This window comes from Poecilia formosa, unplaced genomic scaffold (genome assembly GCF_000485575.1).
Source record: "Poecilia formosa unplaced genomic scaffold, Poecilia_formosa-5.1.2 Scaffold314, whole genome shotgun sequence".
Lineage (NCBI taxonomy): Eukaryota > Metazoa > Chordata > Actinopteri > Cyprinodontiformes > Poeciliidae > Poecilia > Poecilia formosa.
Genome location: NW_006800253.1, coordinates 206,860 through 220,960, shown reverse-complemented (window position 1 = coordinate 220,960; position 14,101 = coordinate 206,860). Strand labels below are relative to the sequence as shown.

Below are 14,101 nucleotides of genomic sequence, written 5' to 3'. Positions count from 1 at the left end.
TTTTTCTTGTTTTAGTTTGTAACCATTTTGTCTATGTAATATAGTTTATTTGTTGGCTCTTTAGCACAGCATATCGAACAGGAACATGAATAGTATGACATGGTTTTAATTTCAAATTTTTGATAATTAAGGAATTGTAAGTAAGTCATTAAATTGAGAAAAAGGATAGGATAAAATAAGTGCTCTTCCTACTCCTTTTCAATCAGAAAAGGAGTGGTAAGCCAATTATTTTGTTGATTATGTGTGCATGATTTTTTTCTGTCCTACACATTGCTTGTTTTTAAAGACCTGCTTGAATTAAATCAAATATTTGTTCATTTGAGTAAGCTAGCAGCACTTACAGAATAGTGCTGCTATAATTATTTGTGTGCTAGAAGTGAGCTAAGGTGGAATAATTTGTTTGTGCCAGGTTGTAAATATTTATTTTGAAGCAGGTCTGGTAAATAGAGCATGTTGGTAGCGATAATAGCGGTGTAATTAAGCATATCCTATCATTCCAGGTGTACAGTGACCTGCTCATTGTGGCTGAGCTGCATTTGATAACAGACTACCATACAACGTATTAATGCCCCAAAAAATAGTTTGTGGTGATCTGTAGATGTCCGTGTTTAATTTAATTTAAATAAAAACCTGTTTCACCCGTCTACTGTTTCTTTCCTAGAAATACCTCTGTATCTAAGATATTTTTAAAAGGTAGAATATTTTCATAAAATGATTATGACTTTTCATTTCAAACGGATAGGATATTCTGATAAAGGAAGTGTTTGTGGTTTTGTCGTGTACATATAAAATGTTCCAGTGCTATGCTAAACTTAACTCCTAAGCTTCCACTTCAGTCTCGTCACTCAAAAAATGTTATCCAATGATAATATTTAACATTAACACAGCCTGCTGTAGTTTTCGGCTTGTAAACATCACGGTAGAAGTTTTAGACGCGTAGCACCGACAGATAGACATGGCTGTCTATCTGTGCTACGGTAGGAAAATCTGACGAGGTAGCACAGATAGTCAGAACACCGTTACTACAGCAGCAGCTGATGGCCGTGACAAAAATGTAAACAATGAAGGGAGGAGAGAGATGCGCATTTTGTTGCTGAAAAAACTATTTTGAGTTTCTGTCGCCAAGTCCGATTATTATAAGCAGTTTACGGCTTGTTTTTCTAAAGTCACTTGCAAATTTAATGAGTCGTGGGCTGCGCTTTTTTGGGCTTGGTTTTGAACGTGAAGTTGCTTATTTGGGTTTTGAAATAAGCAGAGACACATAATAAGCCCCAGAATTTGTCTGACAACCAGTTAGTTTTAGTCAGGCTCTTCCCGTCCATCATTTCCCGGGTGATCCGTACCGCTGGGTTTTCATGTCAAGTTAATATATTTGCTGTGAACGACGTCGAGCTTCGCGTTGCGGATCCTCATAAATTAATGTGTACGTAGAGTTGCGCAACTAAACATTATAATCGTTAATATTACGATAAGTGTCACAAATCTGTGCAGCGGGCCATCTGAGTTGAGGAGCCGCAGGAGGAGCGCTGTGAGCTGCGCTGCAACAGCAAACGCAGGGCCGTATACGCAGAACCTGGAAGCTGGGACAGGGAGGGGGGTGGGTTTCCAGATAATAATGGAACACACAAAAACATGCAAAAATTGAAGTTTTTTTTTTGTACTGTTGTAACAATCTCCCCTTCAGTTCAACCTTATAAGTAGAGACACATAGTTGACGTTACCATCATGCAATAACTTGGAATTAAGTTTTGGGAAAGCTCATTGTATTTTTCACAGGTGGTGGAACATTATTGTCAACATCTGCTCAAAGTAAAAATGTTACTTTTAATGTAACTTACTTTTTCAAGGAGTAATCAGTAATCCAATTAAAGTTACTTTTTCAAAAATAACTATGCCATCACTGTATATAACACATTGCTGTGATAATGCTGCAGTGTGAAGATGTGTGATGATGTTGTGAGGTCGAAGGATGAAAGATGTGGGACCACGATGCTGGTCTTCTGGTTCTGGTCTGATCTTCATCCCCAGAACCAAATATGGAGAAGGAGCATTCAGTTTCTGTACACCACAAATCAGGAATAAACTTCCAGAAAATTGTAAAACAGCTGAAATACTGAGTTTCTTTAGATCTAGACCAAAAACCCACCTGCTTAAAGTTGCTTTTGAAACATTATAAATGAAACACTGACCAACATTTTGATGTTTAATGATGGTACTTAGAAAAATGTAATGTTTCAATTGTCGATTTTTGTGTTTTTTTGATGTAAAGCACTTTGAACTGCTTTTTTGTTGAATTGTGATATACAAATAAACTCGATTGGTGTGAGAATGACGATGGTGATAGAAGAGGCGAGGCGCTCGAAAGCGAGTACAAATAAAAGCAGACATTTATTGTCAGATCTACTGTACATGTGTCATCTTACAGCAGCACAGTGACTCGTACAAAAGGATAACTGGAATGTTTGTTCAGTAATACTGACGTGTACCATATAATGAAAGCAGTCTGTTACATCATGATCATCAGAGGTATTACATCTGCTATAGTACCAGTCCACCTCCTCAAGTGGACAGCTCCTGTCTGAGTGGAGTCCATGCACGGCTCCGCGCCTACCACAGAAAGTCATGCGGCACTCTTAGTGGGAAGCTCCGTGCTGTTGTGTCTCGTCTTGCGAGACGTGCCGTCGTCTCGCGGCCGTGCTTTCTGCAGGCTGGACATGGCGGCGGTGCGCTCAATATCGATGAGAGCGTACATCTCGGTGCGCCGTGTCGGCGTGGTCGGGGGCAGCGGGGAGGTGGGGGTGCGAGGCGTGTGGGGGTTGCTGCCGTCCGACGTACCCTTGTGTCCGCCGCCACCGCCGCTGTCCATTTCCACCTCAATGTAGTTCAGAGTTTTAGGTGGCTCCATGTGGCCCGGCAGTGGCGGCCGGCGGAAGTCAAAGTTAAAAATGGTCGGACCGTCGGTGCGTCGGCGGGCCGTGTCGGGCCGGTGTGCGCTGAGCGGCGCAGTCACGTTCTCTGTGTTGACGTAGTTGTGCGAGTGCTCGAGGACAGCGGACAGCGGGTGGGAATAGGAGTGCTGCAGCAGGCTGTGGGTGGTGTGGTGGTTGTATCCGTTGAGCGACGGTGTTTTCAGACCGCCGTCAGCGCTCTCCTCCTCCTCGGCGCTCGGCTTCCTCGCCTCCCAAACCGGCGGCAGTGCCGGAAGGTTTTCATAGTCCAGCAGAGCCGTGCGCCGCTGGGCTGAGTTGTTGACATTCTGCAAGTCGGGGGTTAGGGGAGGCGGGCGGTGGCGACGGGGAGCCGTAGCGGGGTTGGAGGAGGACCCATTGGAGTGCGGGGTTTGTGGCTCGGCCAGGGTAGGGGTTGGGATGGGGCCGTTAGTCTCTCGGAGCTCAGTGGCCTCCTGCAGCTCCTGTTGCCTCTTTTTCTCCATCTGCTGCTTCTGAACAGGCGTGGGGCCGAGCACAAAGCGCACTCCCTGAGGTTCCAGCAGAACCTGGGGCTCCGGCTGAGGCGTGGGGGGCACGGGCTCCACACGGGCCCTGGGAGGAGGCGGTGGGGTTGGAGGACACTGAGACTGTGGTGAGGTGGGGCTCTCCAGGGGGGTGACGACAGTGAGCGGGCTGGGCTGGTCCTCCAGGAGTCCCGTGGTATTCACATAGGTGTGCACCTGCAACACAGAAAGCAGCGGCATTAGCATCAGCCATATCAGGTCCACTTCTCGCTAGCAAAAGGAGAACTTCAGGTTCTATCTGAAGTGAATGTCAATCGGCACTCATCTTACCGCCTCGTCAGCCACAAGCAGCGGGTGTGTGGACTCCTCTCCCACAGACGGCAGCCGGGTGCTGGCCACAGATGGGTGACGTGTGGATGGGTGAGACGGTGTCTCTCCCACTGAGGGCAGCCGACTCACCCCATTGGGCACCGTAGGTACCGAGTAACCCAGAGCTGCAGCCAAAAGACAACCCCACACCAGTTTAACAACAGTACTATATGACCTCTGACATAAGCAGAAATGGTCATTTCCTGATTACAGGACTTATCAGATTAAAGTTGGTGTAAGTGCGCACCTGCGGGAGTGAGCGCCCCCTGCTGGTTGGGGTCCAGTACTGCCTCTTCCACCACACTGATGCTGTGATTGTGCATCACCTCCTGCAGCATGTTGAAGATCTCTTCAGCTCGAGAGCATTTGAAGGCAAATATACCTGCAAGCACAGAAAGATTGAAGAAAATGAGACTGTGATTTCACCAGAGGGTGGAGAAACAGAAATCACAACACACACATGTCTGCGTTTAACTGGAGATGAACTTTAACTTTGAGATGATTGGTCAGCTGACTGGAGCTCATAGGAACATATAACAAGAATCCATGTGGTCATCCACACCCGCCTTCCTATACGAGACCGAACAGAACCTGTTCAAGTCCGTAGAAAGCAGCTGGGAACCGGATTCTGTTGATCTTCCTATTGTCACCATCTAAACTCCAGTTTATAGTTTATTGACATGAATCAAAACCCTTATCCCAACACTCCGAGAGGTCAGACAGGAGGACAACCTAAAGATCCATATGATAACTGAGCGACAATAAGACAACTGACAGATGATGTGAAGTTGGTCTCTACACCTGAGAGACAAGGTGGAGGGAAAAGACAGGAAACACACAGGAGACTGTGGGGGACACGGCACAAGCACAATTATTGATCCCTGTGTATTCACAGCATAATCAATACTGATCAGCCGATCACCCCCATCCGGTCTGAGACTTACCGACCCCCTCCTAACCCTGAGCAGCTCGTGGTCCTGAGAGCGTGTACGAGGAGAGACACAGTGCAACTTTAACCTCAACATTTTCCACTTCAACATTCTTTCCCAGGTTTCCTCGTCGCCTCCTTCCACAGCTCCAATGTGGGGCAAAAATCAGCTGCCAGCTAATTTGGAAGATGCAAAGATCCAAAAAAATATTTTCTAAGAGCTGGAGGTACAAATCGCTCTGATGTATTTGTAGGGGTGGGTGTGTCAATAATCAGTCTGCAATCACATCATAATGTAATCGAATCAGATTTCCACCACTGCTATTCATCCAAACATGCTGCGAGAATAAAATAGACAGTGGTTCTATATAATCAGATGTTTCAAATCATCATCAGCTGTATTAAAGACACAAATGGGTCCATGGAAAGATAATTTAAGAAAATTATACACCAAATATATTAGGTGTATTTTTTTTTGATGAGGAAACTGATAAAAGTGTAACCAAAAGGGTGGAGCTTGTCATGACAGAGCTCTCTGCCCCTCATCATCATTTAGAAAGATTGAAAAGGAGAATGCAACTGATAGGATATGGCTGTGTTTTGTAAAAACATTTCAAGTTTGGGGAAGTCATGTTGGATTATTACAGTAAGAAAAAACTCTGGAGTTCATCGGAGCACAAGGTGAAGAGCTTCAGCAGCAACATCAGGTTAACTGGATACCTGAACATTGTTTATTTTGTGCTACTGGATCTCCAACACTTTGTACTATGGAGTGTCTGGAAACAATGATAGCTAGTGAAGCTACAGGTGCCATCTCATGTTTTTGCTTAAGGAAAATGATGAACAATGGAACTTTTAGTATAAAAACTCAGAATCAAAAGTGATCAGCATCTTTAGATATTTAAGCTTATAAGACAAAGTTAAACATCAAAAGTCCTTGGTTGGGTCATCTCTAATTGCTATGACTGGGCAGCAGGGGGCAACATGTCCCTCTGACATGTTAGTGTAACTCCTTGAGACAATAAGAGTCTTTCCTAACTCTACTGCGGGACCTCTGTTCCTTCTTTAGACCTCCTGCGTCTGAAGAGACCCCTAAACATCTGGAATCATCTTTATGTCAAGTAAAACAGATACAAGACTTTCTACAAAACACACAACCATAAGATTCTTCTGCACAGTACAAATTTTCACATCTAAAGGAAACCGTCTGAGACAGGTTTGTTCCGATTGGTTCATCTGACAGACGCACCTTGGCCGGTCTGGCAGCGACGGCCGCTCTCGAAGGAGAACAGGTTGGAGTCATAGCCGTAGCGCCGCAGACACAGGTAGGGCCACCTGACGTCGTCTCGGCGATGTGTGTGGAGGACGAGCTCGGATTCGGTCAGCTCCATCACGCCTGAGCCCAGCTCGTTCCCATCGTCGTCCACATTGATCACCTGGCAGCGGAAAAACACACGCAGGGTTGTAACTTTACAGAGCTGAGCAGTTCACGAAGAAACAAACACAAAGAAAATTTGATTATCATGTTGATTTGTTGCAGAACTCCACATCAGATAGTCGTATTTATTTAGTTTTGAGGATATGTCATCTGAACAAGAAGGAGAAAATCTGTTGAAGCTTTTTGAGCCGACACCAGTTCATATTAAAGGACTCAATGGCTATTGAATACATTCACACAGCAGGCAAATGCGACCCAAATCAGATTTTTTTTGCCCATATCAGACTTTCTCATGGCAGTCTAAAAGGTCCAATTCTGATCTTTAGACACACAAAAAAATCTAATTTGCGACACTTCTATTTGTGGTGCTAAGTACGGATAAATATCCGATTGTTTTCAAAGTGTCTGCAATGTGTAAGGTAAAGTCATGAGACGAGTGTTCAGAGAGTCCCTGACATGTAAGGTGTTCCTGAACAATCTGAAATTATGAAAGAAGCCTGTCTGCCTGAAGCACATCACAATCCCATCACATCTGGCTCTGACTACACATCTGATTGGGCCCAACACAGAAGGCAGTGAGACAGAAGGGAGGCTTACAGTCTATGCACCCAGACAAACCAGAGCCCGATACTCCAGTTCCTGTCAAAAGTGGAAACTATGTTGATCCCTGACCTGTATCTGATTCACTGAATGTTTGAGCTCAGATAAAAGATGAGGTTTGGCAGAAATGGCGGTCAACACTTTCTTTGCAAGTTGTCGTATCGGAGCTGCTGAAGTTTAAACCAGGGGTTTTACTTGTGTAACGTGAACGATGAAGCGATGTACAAAGGGAGTTTTTCGTTGCATGTTCACAGAGGGCTGGACAATAAACCAATAAAAATATATCTCGCGATGAGACACATGTTCAATATCAATAGATGATACATCTCAGGATGTATCATCTATTGATATTAATATGTCAATATATTCAATATATTGAATATTCACTGAACTCCAATCCAGGACCGCACAGCTTTCTGGCAAATGTAGGCAGAGGGAAGGCTTTAGCTGCTCAATCTCTCAAAACTAAGCAAGGTGGCGTCAACTAACTCACTCCTCGGTTACCTAGCAACAACCTGTTGAGTAACTTGTGCAGCAGCAGTTTCAGGTTTCACTGCTGTCTCTAAAACCACTTAAGCAACGGCATGGAGAGAAAACTGCAGAGAAACAACAGCAGAGATCATGCCACCGTCTGGCAGCATTTCACATATTCAAAACAAAAAACTAATCAATAATTACAGATCTTGACCGATATGAAATGCTTATGTTGCGATAAGTTTTTCAGCCATATCGTCCAGTCCTATACAGAACTACAATCTGAAAGGGACCCCACCTTTGACACATTAGTGATAATGTAACCTTTGTCCATCAGTTTCATTGTTTCAACCCAAAAATATAGCAAATAAAAATGAGTTTCTAAAAGGTTGAGTAACCTTAAAAAGGTTGAGGAATCTCAAACCTTTTAAAAGTTCATTTTCTTTCCATCACCAAACACTTTCACAGTCATCTGAGGGATGTAAATGAAAGTAGAGGGACACCATGCAAGGAATATTGGTTACTAATTCAAATCCAAAATATAAATGCTGAGGTAGCTCAAAAGCAGCCTGAGTGAACCATCAGGGACAACGACTCTAAGCCGCAGCTTGTGTAAAGATCGTCTGAACTCCAAAGGCGTCAAACACGCTAAATCATCCACAGACGAAGAACATCGGATGTCAGGAGCAGAACTGAAGCAACTCCATTGCTGGTTCAACATGACTTGTCACAGCTACTTCCTTCACGCTAATCAGCTGTTAATGCAGGAAAATCGATTTATAACGCCGCTCCGTTAACGAATCAGCTCCAGGTGACTCACCTGCTCTATCCACCTAATAATGAGAACAGCTTAAACATGTCTGGCTCTCACTGGTAGAACAGGAGAGAAGGAACCGCGGGTTGTGAAATAAGACCGTGGGACGGTCATTAGTGAGTAAGTGAGGGCGTGGGCGGGGAGGCGGGCAGGTAGAGGCAGGAACTCACCTTGAATTTACTCTGATGATTATCTGGAACTGACTCTTTCTCTGGACAGCTTAAGCAGCTACCCATGGCTTCTTCAGAGCACCATCTGACGTCTGGAACAGAGGAAGCCTTTAGCGGGGAACCCGAGAGGCCATCGTAGCGTCACGCTGCTGGGGAACTCACCTAGATCCAGCCTCCAGCAGCTCTGCTTCCATCATCAGAGCTTTCGTGGGTCTGCAGGGAGGAACAGCAGCTCTGCGGATCAAACCGGGACAGAATTGTTTCAGTAATGGGGCATTCCTCACCCGGTCCTATTGGTTTTCTTATAATTCAGTTCTATCCATTTTCATAAAGCCTTTTAAGAATAAATCTTGTCAGAGACCAAGGCAAAAAAAAAAATGCAGCAAATGCCATATGCAAGCCAACAACATTTATGTTGTTTCAGCATAAATTAAAAAGGTGAATCAAATCTGGAACATTTAATCTTACTGCCGTTTAATATCAACACCACATACTAAATACAGCACAATCATTGTAGGGGTTTTTAATATCATGTTTATAAATCAATCAGAAATCAACTGAACGGGACTGCAGTGATAATTCACAAATAAATCCTGACCGTAACACTGTTTGCATCTCATAAACTCTGTAGGGTTATTGAAGATCACCAGCTGGTGGTTAGAAATACTGACTCAAGTGCTGCTTTTCACTCCTTCCATAAGTCTGTCAGGTGTTTAATCAGTTGGTGCTTGTTAATAGGAGCATAAGCAGAATTTCGATTATCTGTATACAAGGACTGCTAGGAACGAGCATTCAAAAACAGAGGATGCTGTCTAACGCGGTTCATAAATCAGAGTGGTGATATTCAATAATAATGGATAATTAAATCCATTATTTAATTATTTATTAAATAATGGATTTATTATCCATTATTTATTAAATAATGGATAATAAATAATCCATTATTTATTATCACAGGAATAAATAATGGATTTGTGGAAATAAACTATCTTCCTGGTGTTTGATTTTCTTTAGAAACCCACAGGGAGCATCAAACTTTTACTGGAAGACATGATGGTTTACTGGTGGAATAGTGAGATGTCAAGATGGCTTTCTGGCCAGCCAGAGTTTAGATAAGATGGAGAAAGACCCAGAGAGTAGCAGATGCAGAGCTGCTGTGATAAAAACAAATTCAGCCTGTTAATTTCTCCCATCTCGTTACAAACTGATGCAGAATCTCCTCCGAAGTAAAACAAACATTTGAGAAGTTTTGCAACATGTTCTTGAGTAGGTTTTTAAAACAAGACACCAGCCTGAAAATGTGGATATTTATCCCTAAGTGACAGACATGCAGGGAGTTTATGATCTGAGCCACTTTCACCAGTAATGTGACACTTCGTTTTATTCTTACATTGCTTCAAAAGCAACATCCATGGATAGATTTTAGACTGGAGAAATGTGCCAATCTAAGATGAATCTGGTCAAACAGACTATTTTTCCCACATATATCTAAGAGAAGGCAAAACTGAAATGAAGATTATTCATTTCATCTTAACGAGGGACAGTCTTCCTCACAGCTCTGACGCAGTGAGGCCTAGTTCATGTCTGTTTACCCAGATAGGATGAATACTTTAACAGCATCTTTCTGCAGCTCAGGTAAACACATTCCCAAACAGAGCAGAGACAACAAGAACGTGAATACATTTTCACTCATTCTGATCAAAGACTTTCTTGTTCCTTTTTCACCAGCCCAGTCGATGACTTCTGTCAAAGAGCAGCACTGAAACGACAACCACCAAAACCTACAAACAAACTGATGCACATGTGAACTAGAGCTGCACAATATTTTAAGATTGCAATTAGCATTGAAATGTGAATCTGAGCAACATCACAATCACAATTGGATCCAATATTTGGTAGGCTGTAGGGCAGCATAATATTAAGAAAATGTCAATTTGTCAATACTTTTGCTGAATTTGCTATAACAATTTTGATTACTAATAACTCACATTTCTTCTCTGACCCTACACATCAACTGAGGGCATTCACATCAGAGTCCCTGTAAACTGAATGCTTTGCGCTCGTCTTATCTCACGTTCAATGCATTCAAACTCTTGATAAATCCAACTTCTTGGATTTACTTTCCCAGTCCTCTTCTCTCTGCTGACATAGATTTTAGTTACTGAGATCCACAGAAAGATTAGTGGCCATCGTATTCATGGAGGAAAAGAATACTTACTTTAACAGTGACAAGTTTCCCTTTATCCAGTGATCAGGCGTCACCTCATAATCAATATGACCCTGCGTCCTCAACCTAGCTTTAAATTTGTCTTACAAACCTGAGCAGACAACCAACACTTAACTCTTTTTATAACAATTTAATAATTAAAACTAAAACTACAAAAACTCAATTCGAAACATTTGTTAATTCATTCTGACAAACTTCTCAAATAATAAGGTCAAATTTTGAGCTGATGTCTTCCACTTCCCTGTCTCACCTGCATGAGAGCGTGTGATAAATGTGTTTCATGGAAGACGTTAGGGAAACTCCCTACAGGCTCCTCCTTCAAATCTTTCGGTTCCATTGATTATTTCAAGTGTACACAGCATTTAAGGCTAATCGACTTTAGTCACATCCACAGAAAGCATCTGACTTACGGTAGCTCTGTCAGTATGAGTCAGTCTGCAGCTGCAGGTTGAGCTCCAGTCACTAGATTTGCCATTATGCTACCGGCGGTGTCGCCCCCTCAAAAGCAGCCTTTAATTTACCATTGCAACGTTTCAGTTTTCAAGAACTTTCAATAATAACTTAAACACACCCATGGTGTAATTATTATCCATCTCATTCATTCCTATTAGCGACATAAGCAGGGCTTATTAAGTTCTTCAACAAAACCACGTCTGAGTCACCTGAAAATAAGTGAATGTGTGCCAATTAATGTTCAAGTACCTAAATACAGCAGCATGTTACATTTCCGAGCAAATGCTTAAAATCTACATGCCATAAAAAATGTGAAACAGTATAATTTAGATTCAGGGATTAACTGCAATAATATTCAATTTAAAAAATAATACAACTTCAATACCTGTTACACAGCAGTATATGATCTATACTGCACGATGTTAGTTTGCACAACCATCATCATGCATCTTTATTGCAATATGCAAAAGAATGTGTGATTATAAATATAATCTAAATTGTAATCATATTTAAGTTTCTTTGTAATTATTTTCTCCTGCAAATATCACATAGAAAATTATTTACAATTCGTCAAAATCCTGTAAACAATTATATAAATCAACTTAAAAACAACAACAAAAAAAGGATATTACTCCCCCCGCCCCCTTTTAACTGACTGAAACGCTCTCGTTTTCAATATTGGACCCAAATCCATAGCATCTGATTTGATCATAGATTATTGATTACATAAATAAAGTCAGGATTTTGAATTAAAAAGGTGCAGCTGTTTGTAGTTTCAGGTAGTTGACCAGGTCACTGAGACATTACACCAACGCCTGATTGATCCATCACCTACGGATCAATCAGTCAGTAAATCAATCAATCAGCCAGCAGCTTTGAGTCACTGACAGGTTATTTATCAGTGCGGGTGTTCGGATTTTCTTTTTACTATTATTGGTTTTGTCCGTGCAAATACACGATATGTTCCGTGTTTAGGTAGCATTAAGTAGCCTCACTAGCCTTTGCTGGCCAGGTGTGACCAGTACACAAAGCTATATTAGTTTGAGGGATTCTGGTCACGCAGATGAAACTTCCCAGAGATGTTTCTGTAATGGCAGCTAGTAAGCAGCAGCTTCTTAGCAATAGCGGGTGAACTTAGGGTACTTTAGTTCAAACTCACCGGGTTAAGTCAGCGGAGGGACTTCCAGCATCCGAATCTTCTGGACCTCCGGATGACGGAGAAGGAGCTATGTTCTGTCCGAGTCTTTTGGATCTCCAGCAGCTCGGTTCTGTCCGTCCAGAAAGCGTTAGCAGTTAGCAGCTAGCGTTCGCTGCTGGAGCGCCAAAAAACAATCACAACTTCTTTCAAAGGCCGCTAACGCTCCTCTTCACGGGAAATAAAGTACCAGAACCGGTCACAATCCATCGGGAGTCCGTAGTGGGTCACTATGAGCTCCGAGGTTCCTTCGAAAAGAACTTTTTCTGCCTAAAAAATAAGTTTTGTGAACTCGCTAAATCTTTCCGCTGCTAGCTGTCTGCGGGGCTAACTCACTGCTCAACTTCCGGCTCTGCAGCGGCCTGAAGCGCATGCGCAGAGAGTAGGGTAAGGGCCTAGGACAAAACAGACTCACACAACAGAGACGCAATGACTCACAACAGACTTACTATAACACAAGGTAGACAGAATAAAACACAGGACTCTCGACATATCACAAATCAGACTCCTAATATCACAACACAGACCTAATAGCAGACAACAAATCAACAATAACAGACGACAGATTCACAATCACACACAAGAGTTAGTAATACAACGGTATTTCAAAAGCAAAACAGACTCGCAGTGTGACACAGCAGAAAAATACCACATAAACCCACATTAATATAATCGTCACACAGACACACCAGAACAAAGGGATTCACAATAACATGCAATATAACAACTATCAATGTAACATACATAGAAGCGCAACAACAAACAACAAACCAAACATGTGAGCCAAGCCTTTTCACATAACAGATGTGATGTACTTCTGATTACTGTACTTTTACAACTCCTACGTGTAGGAGTGTGGTGTTATTACAGTTTTGCTGTTGTGCATTTCCATGTTTGTCACTGTGTTTTATAATTGATAACGTGTTTTTGTAGTGTTACATCATTTTTACAGTGTTTTTCCAGAGAAAATTGCAAGGTGATGCAATGTGTTGTAGATTGTTTTCCTATTAGTGTCACATACTATTGTGACATTATTGTAGTAGCTTTGCTGAGTTGTTGCAATGTTATCACGGCTTTGTTGTAGAAATAACACAGTATGGTTAATTTTTTGTTAGAGTAATCTTACAGTATTGTTGCACTGGTTTCACAGTGTTTTTTCAGGGTTGCTACCGTTCTACTGGAGCATTTTTGCCGTGCCAATGTGACGTTAAGGAGTGGTTGCAGAGCTATTGCAGTGTTTTTACAGCATTTTCTTTGTTGTTGCTTTGTTGATTCAGTGTCTTAGAGTTGTTGCAGTGTTTTTACAGTGTTGCGTTATTTGTGCTGCATTCTTAAAGTGTTAGGACCTATTTGCAGTTTTGCTGCCGTGTTGCTTCAGAACAGCTGCAAGGATGCCGCAGTGTTGTAGCATTGTTACAGTGCTGGTATGCGATCTGTGCAGTTATGGTATAGCATGTTTACAGTGTTGTTGCATTTTTGTTGCAGATTTGTTCCTTTCTTGATATTGTTTAGCAACTATGGAGTTAATGTAACATTGTCAGTTGATAAATAGTTTCTGCAGTATTTTTCCAGTGCTGTTATTTTGCAGTACTAATGCAGCATTAGCAAAGTGTTGTTACATCAAGCTTGCAGTGCGGAAGTGTTGCAAAGTTTTTCCAGTTTCATTTTTTTTCTTTCGGTTGATGTTATTTTTTATTTTAATGTAACATTTTTTTTTTTGCAACTTTGTATCTGTGTTGATTCTAGGTTACTCAGTTTTATTACATTTCTTGCATCATTGTTTTGAAGTTGTTACATAGCTGTTCCAGTGTTGTAAGATGGTTAAAGAGATGCTACAGTGATGTTAAGCGATTTTTGTAGTGTGGCTGCAGTGCAGTTACAGTGTTTTGGAACATTGTGGGAGTGTTCTGCAGCATTGTAAAAATGCTGTAACTGTGTTTTTGACATGTTGCGATGTTGATGCCGAGTTGCCTACTTAT

The 14,101-nt window shown here is 42.0% G+C and overlaps 1 protein-coding gene across 2 annotated transcripts; it reads right to left on the bottom strand.

Annotated features, from left to right (window-relative positions):
- Nucleotides 1-2,364: 2,364 nt before the first annotated feature.
- Nucleotides 2,365-14,056, bottom strand: LOC103152534 (fibroblast growth factor receptor substrate 2-like). 2 transcript variants are annotated; one of them, XM_007573026.2, is made up of 7 exons: nt 12,087-14,056; nt 8,410-8,481; nt 8,248-8,339; nt 6,001-6,187; nt 4,071-4,205; nt 3,785-3,948; nt 2,365-3,670 (listed from the first exon to the last, which is right to left on the bottom strand). In XM_007573026.2, exons 3-7 carry the CDS (start codon nt 8,311-8,313, stop codon nt 2,621-2,623), a joined length of 1,602 nt encoding a protein of 533 aa, XP_007573088.1. In that variant the 5' UTR covers nt 8,314-8,339; nt 8,410-8,481; nt 12,087-14,056; the 3' UTR covers nt 2,365-2,620. The 2 variants fall into 2 exon arrangements, with proteins under 2 accessions (XP_007573088.1, XP_016516648.1); XM_016661162.1 differs by lacking the exons at nt 8,248-8,339; nt 8,410-8,481; nt 12,087-14,056 and adding an exon at nt 4,768-4,800 and having other exon boundaries at nt 6,001-6,087.
- Between the last annotated feature and the right edge of the window lie 45 nt (nt 14,057-14,101).

Coding starts and splice junctions, on each gene's coding strand:
- LOC103152534 (XM_007573026.2), bottom strand. CDS start 8,313: ATGGGTAGCTGCTTAAGCTGTCCAGAGAAAGAGTCAGTTCCAGATAAT. Junction 4,206..6,000: donor TCGCTGCCAGACCGGCCAAG/GTGCGTCTGTCA, acceptor CTGTGCTTGCAG/GTATATTTGCCTTCAAATGC. Junction 3,949..4,070: donor GGGGGCGCTCACTCCCGCAG/GTGCGCACTTAC, acceptor TTTTGGCTGCAG/CTCTGGGTTACTCGGTACCT.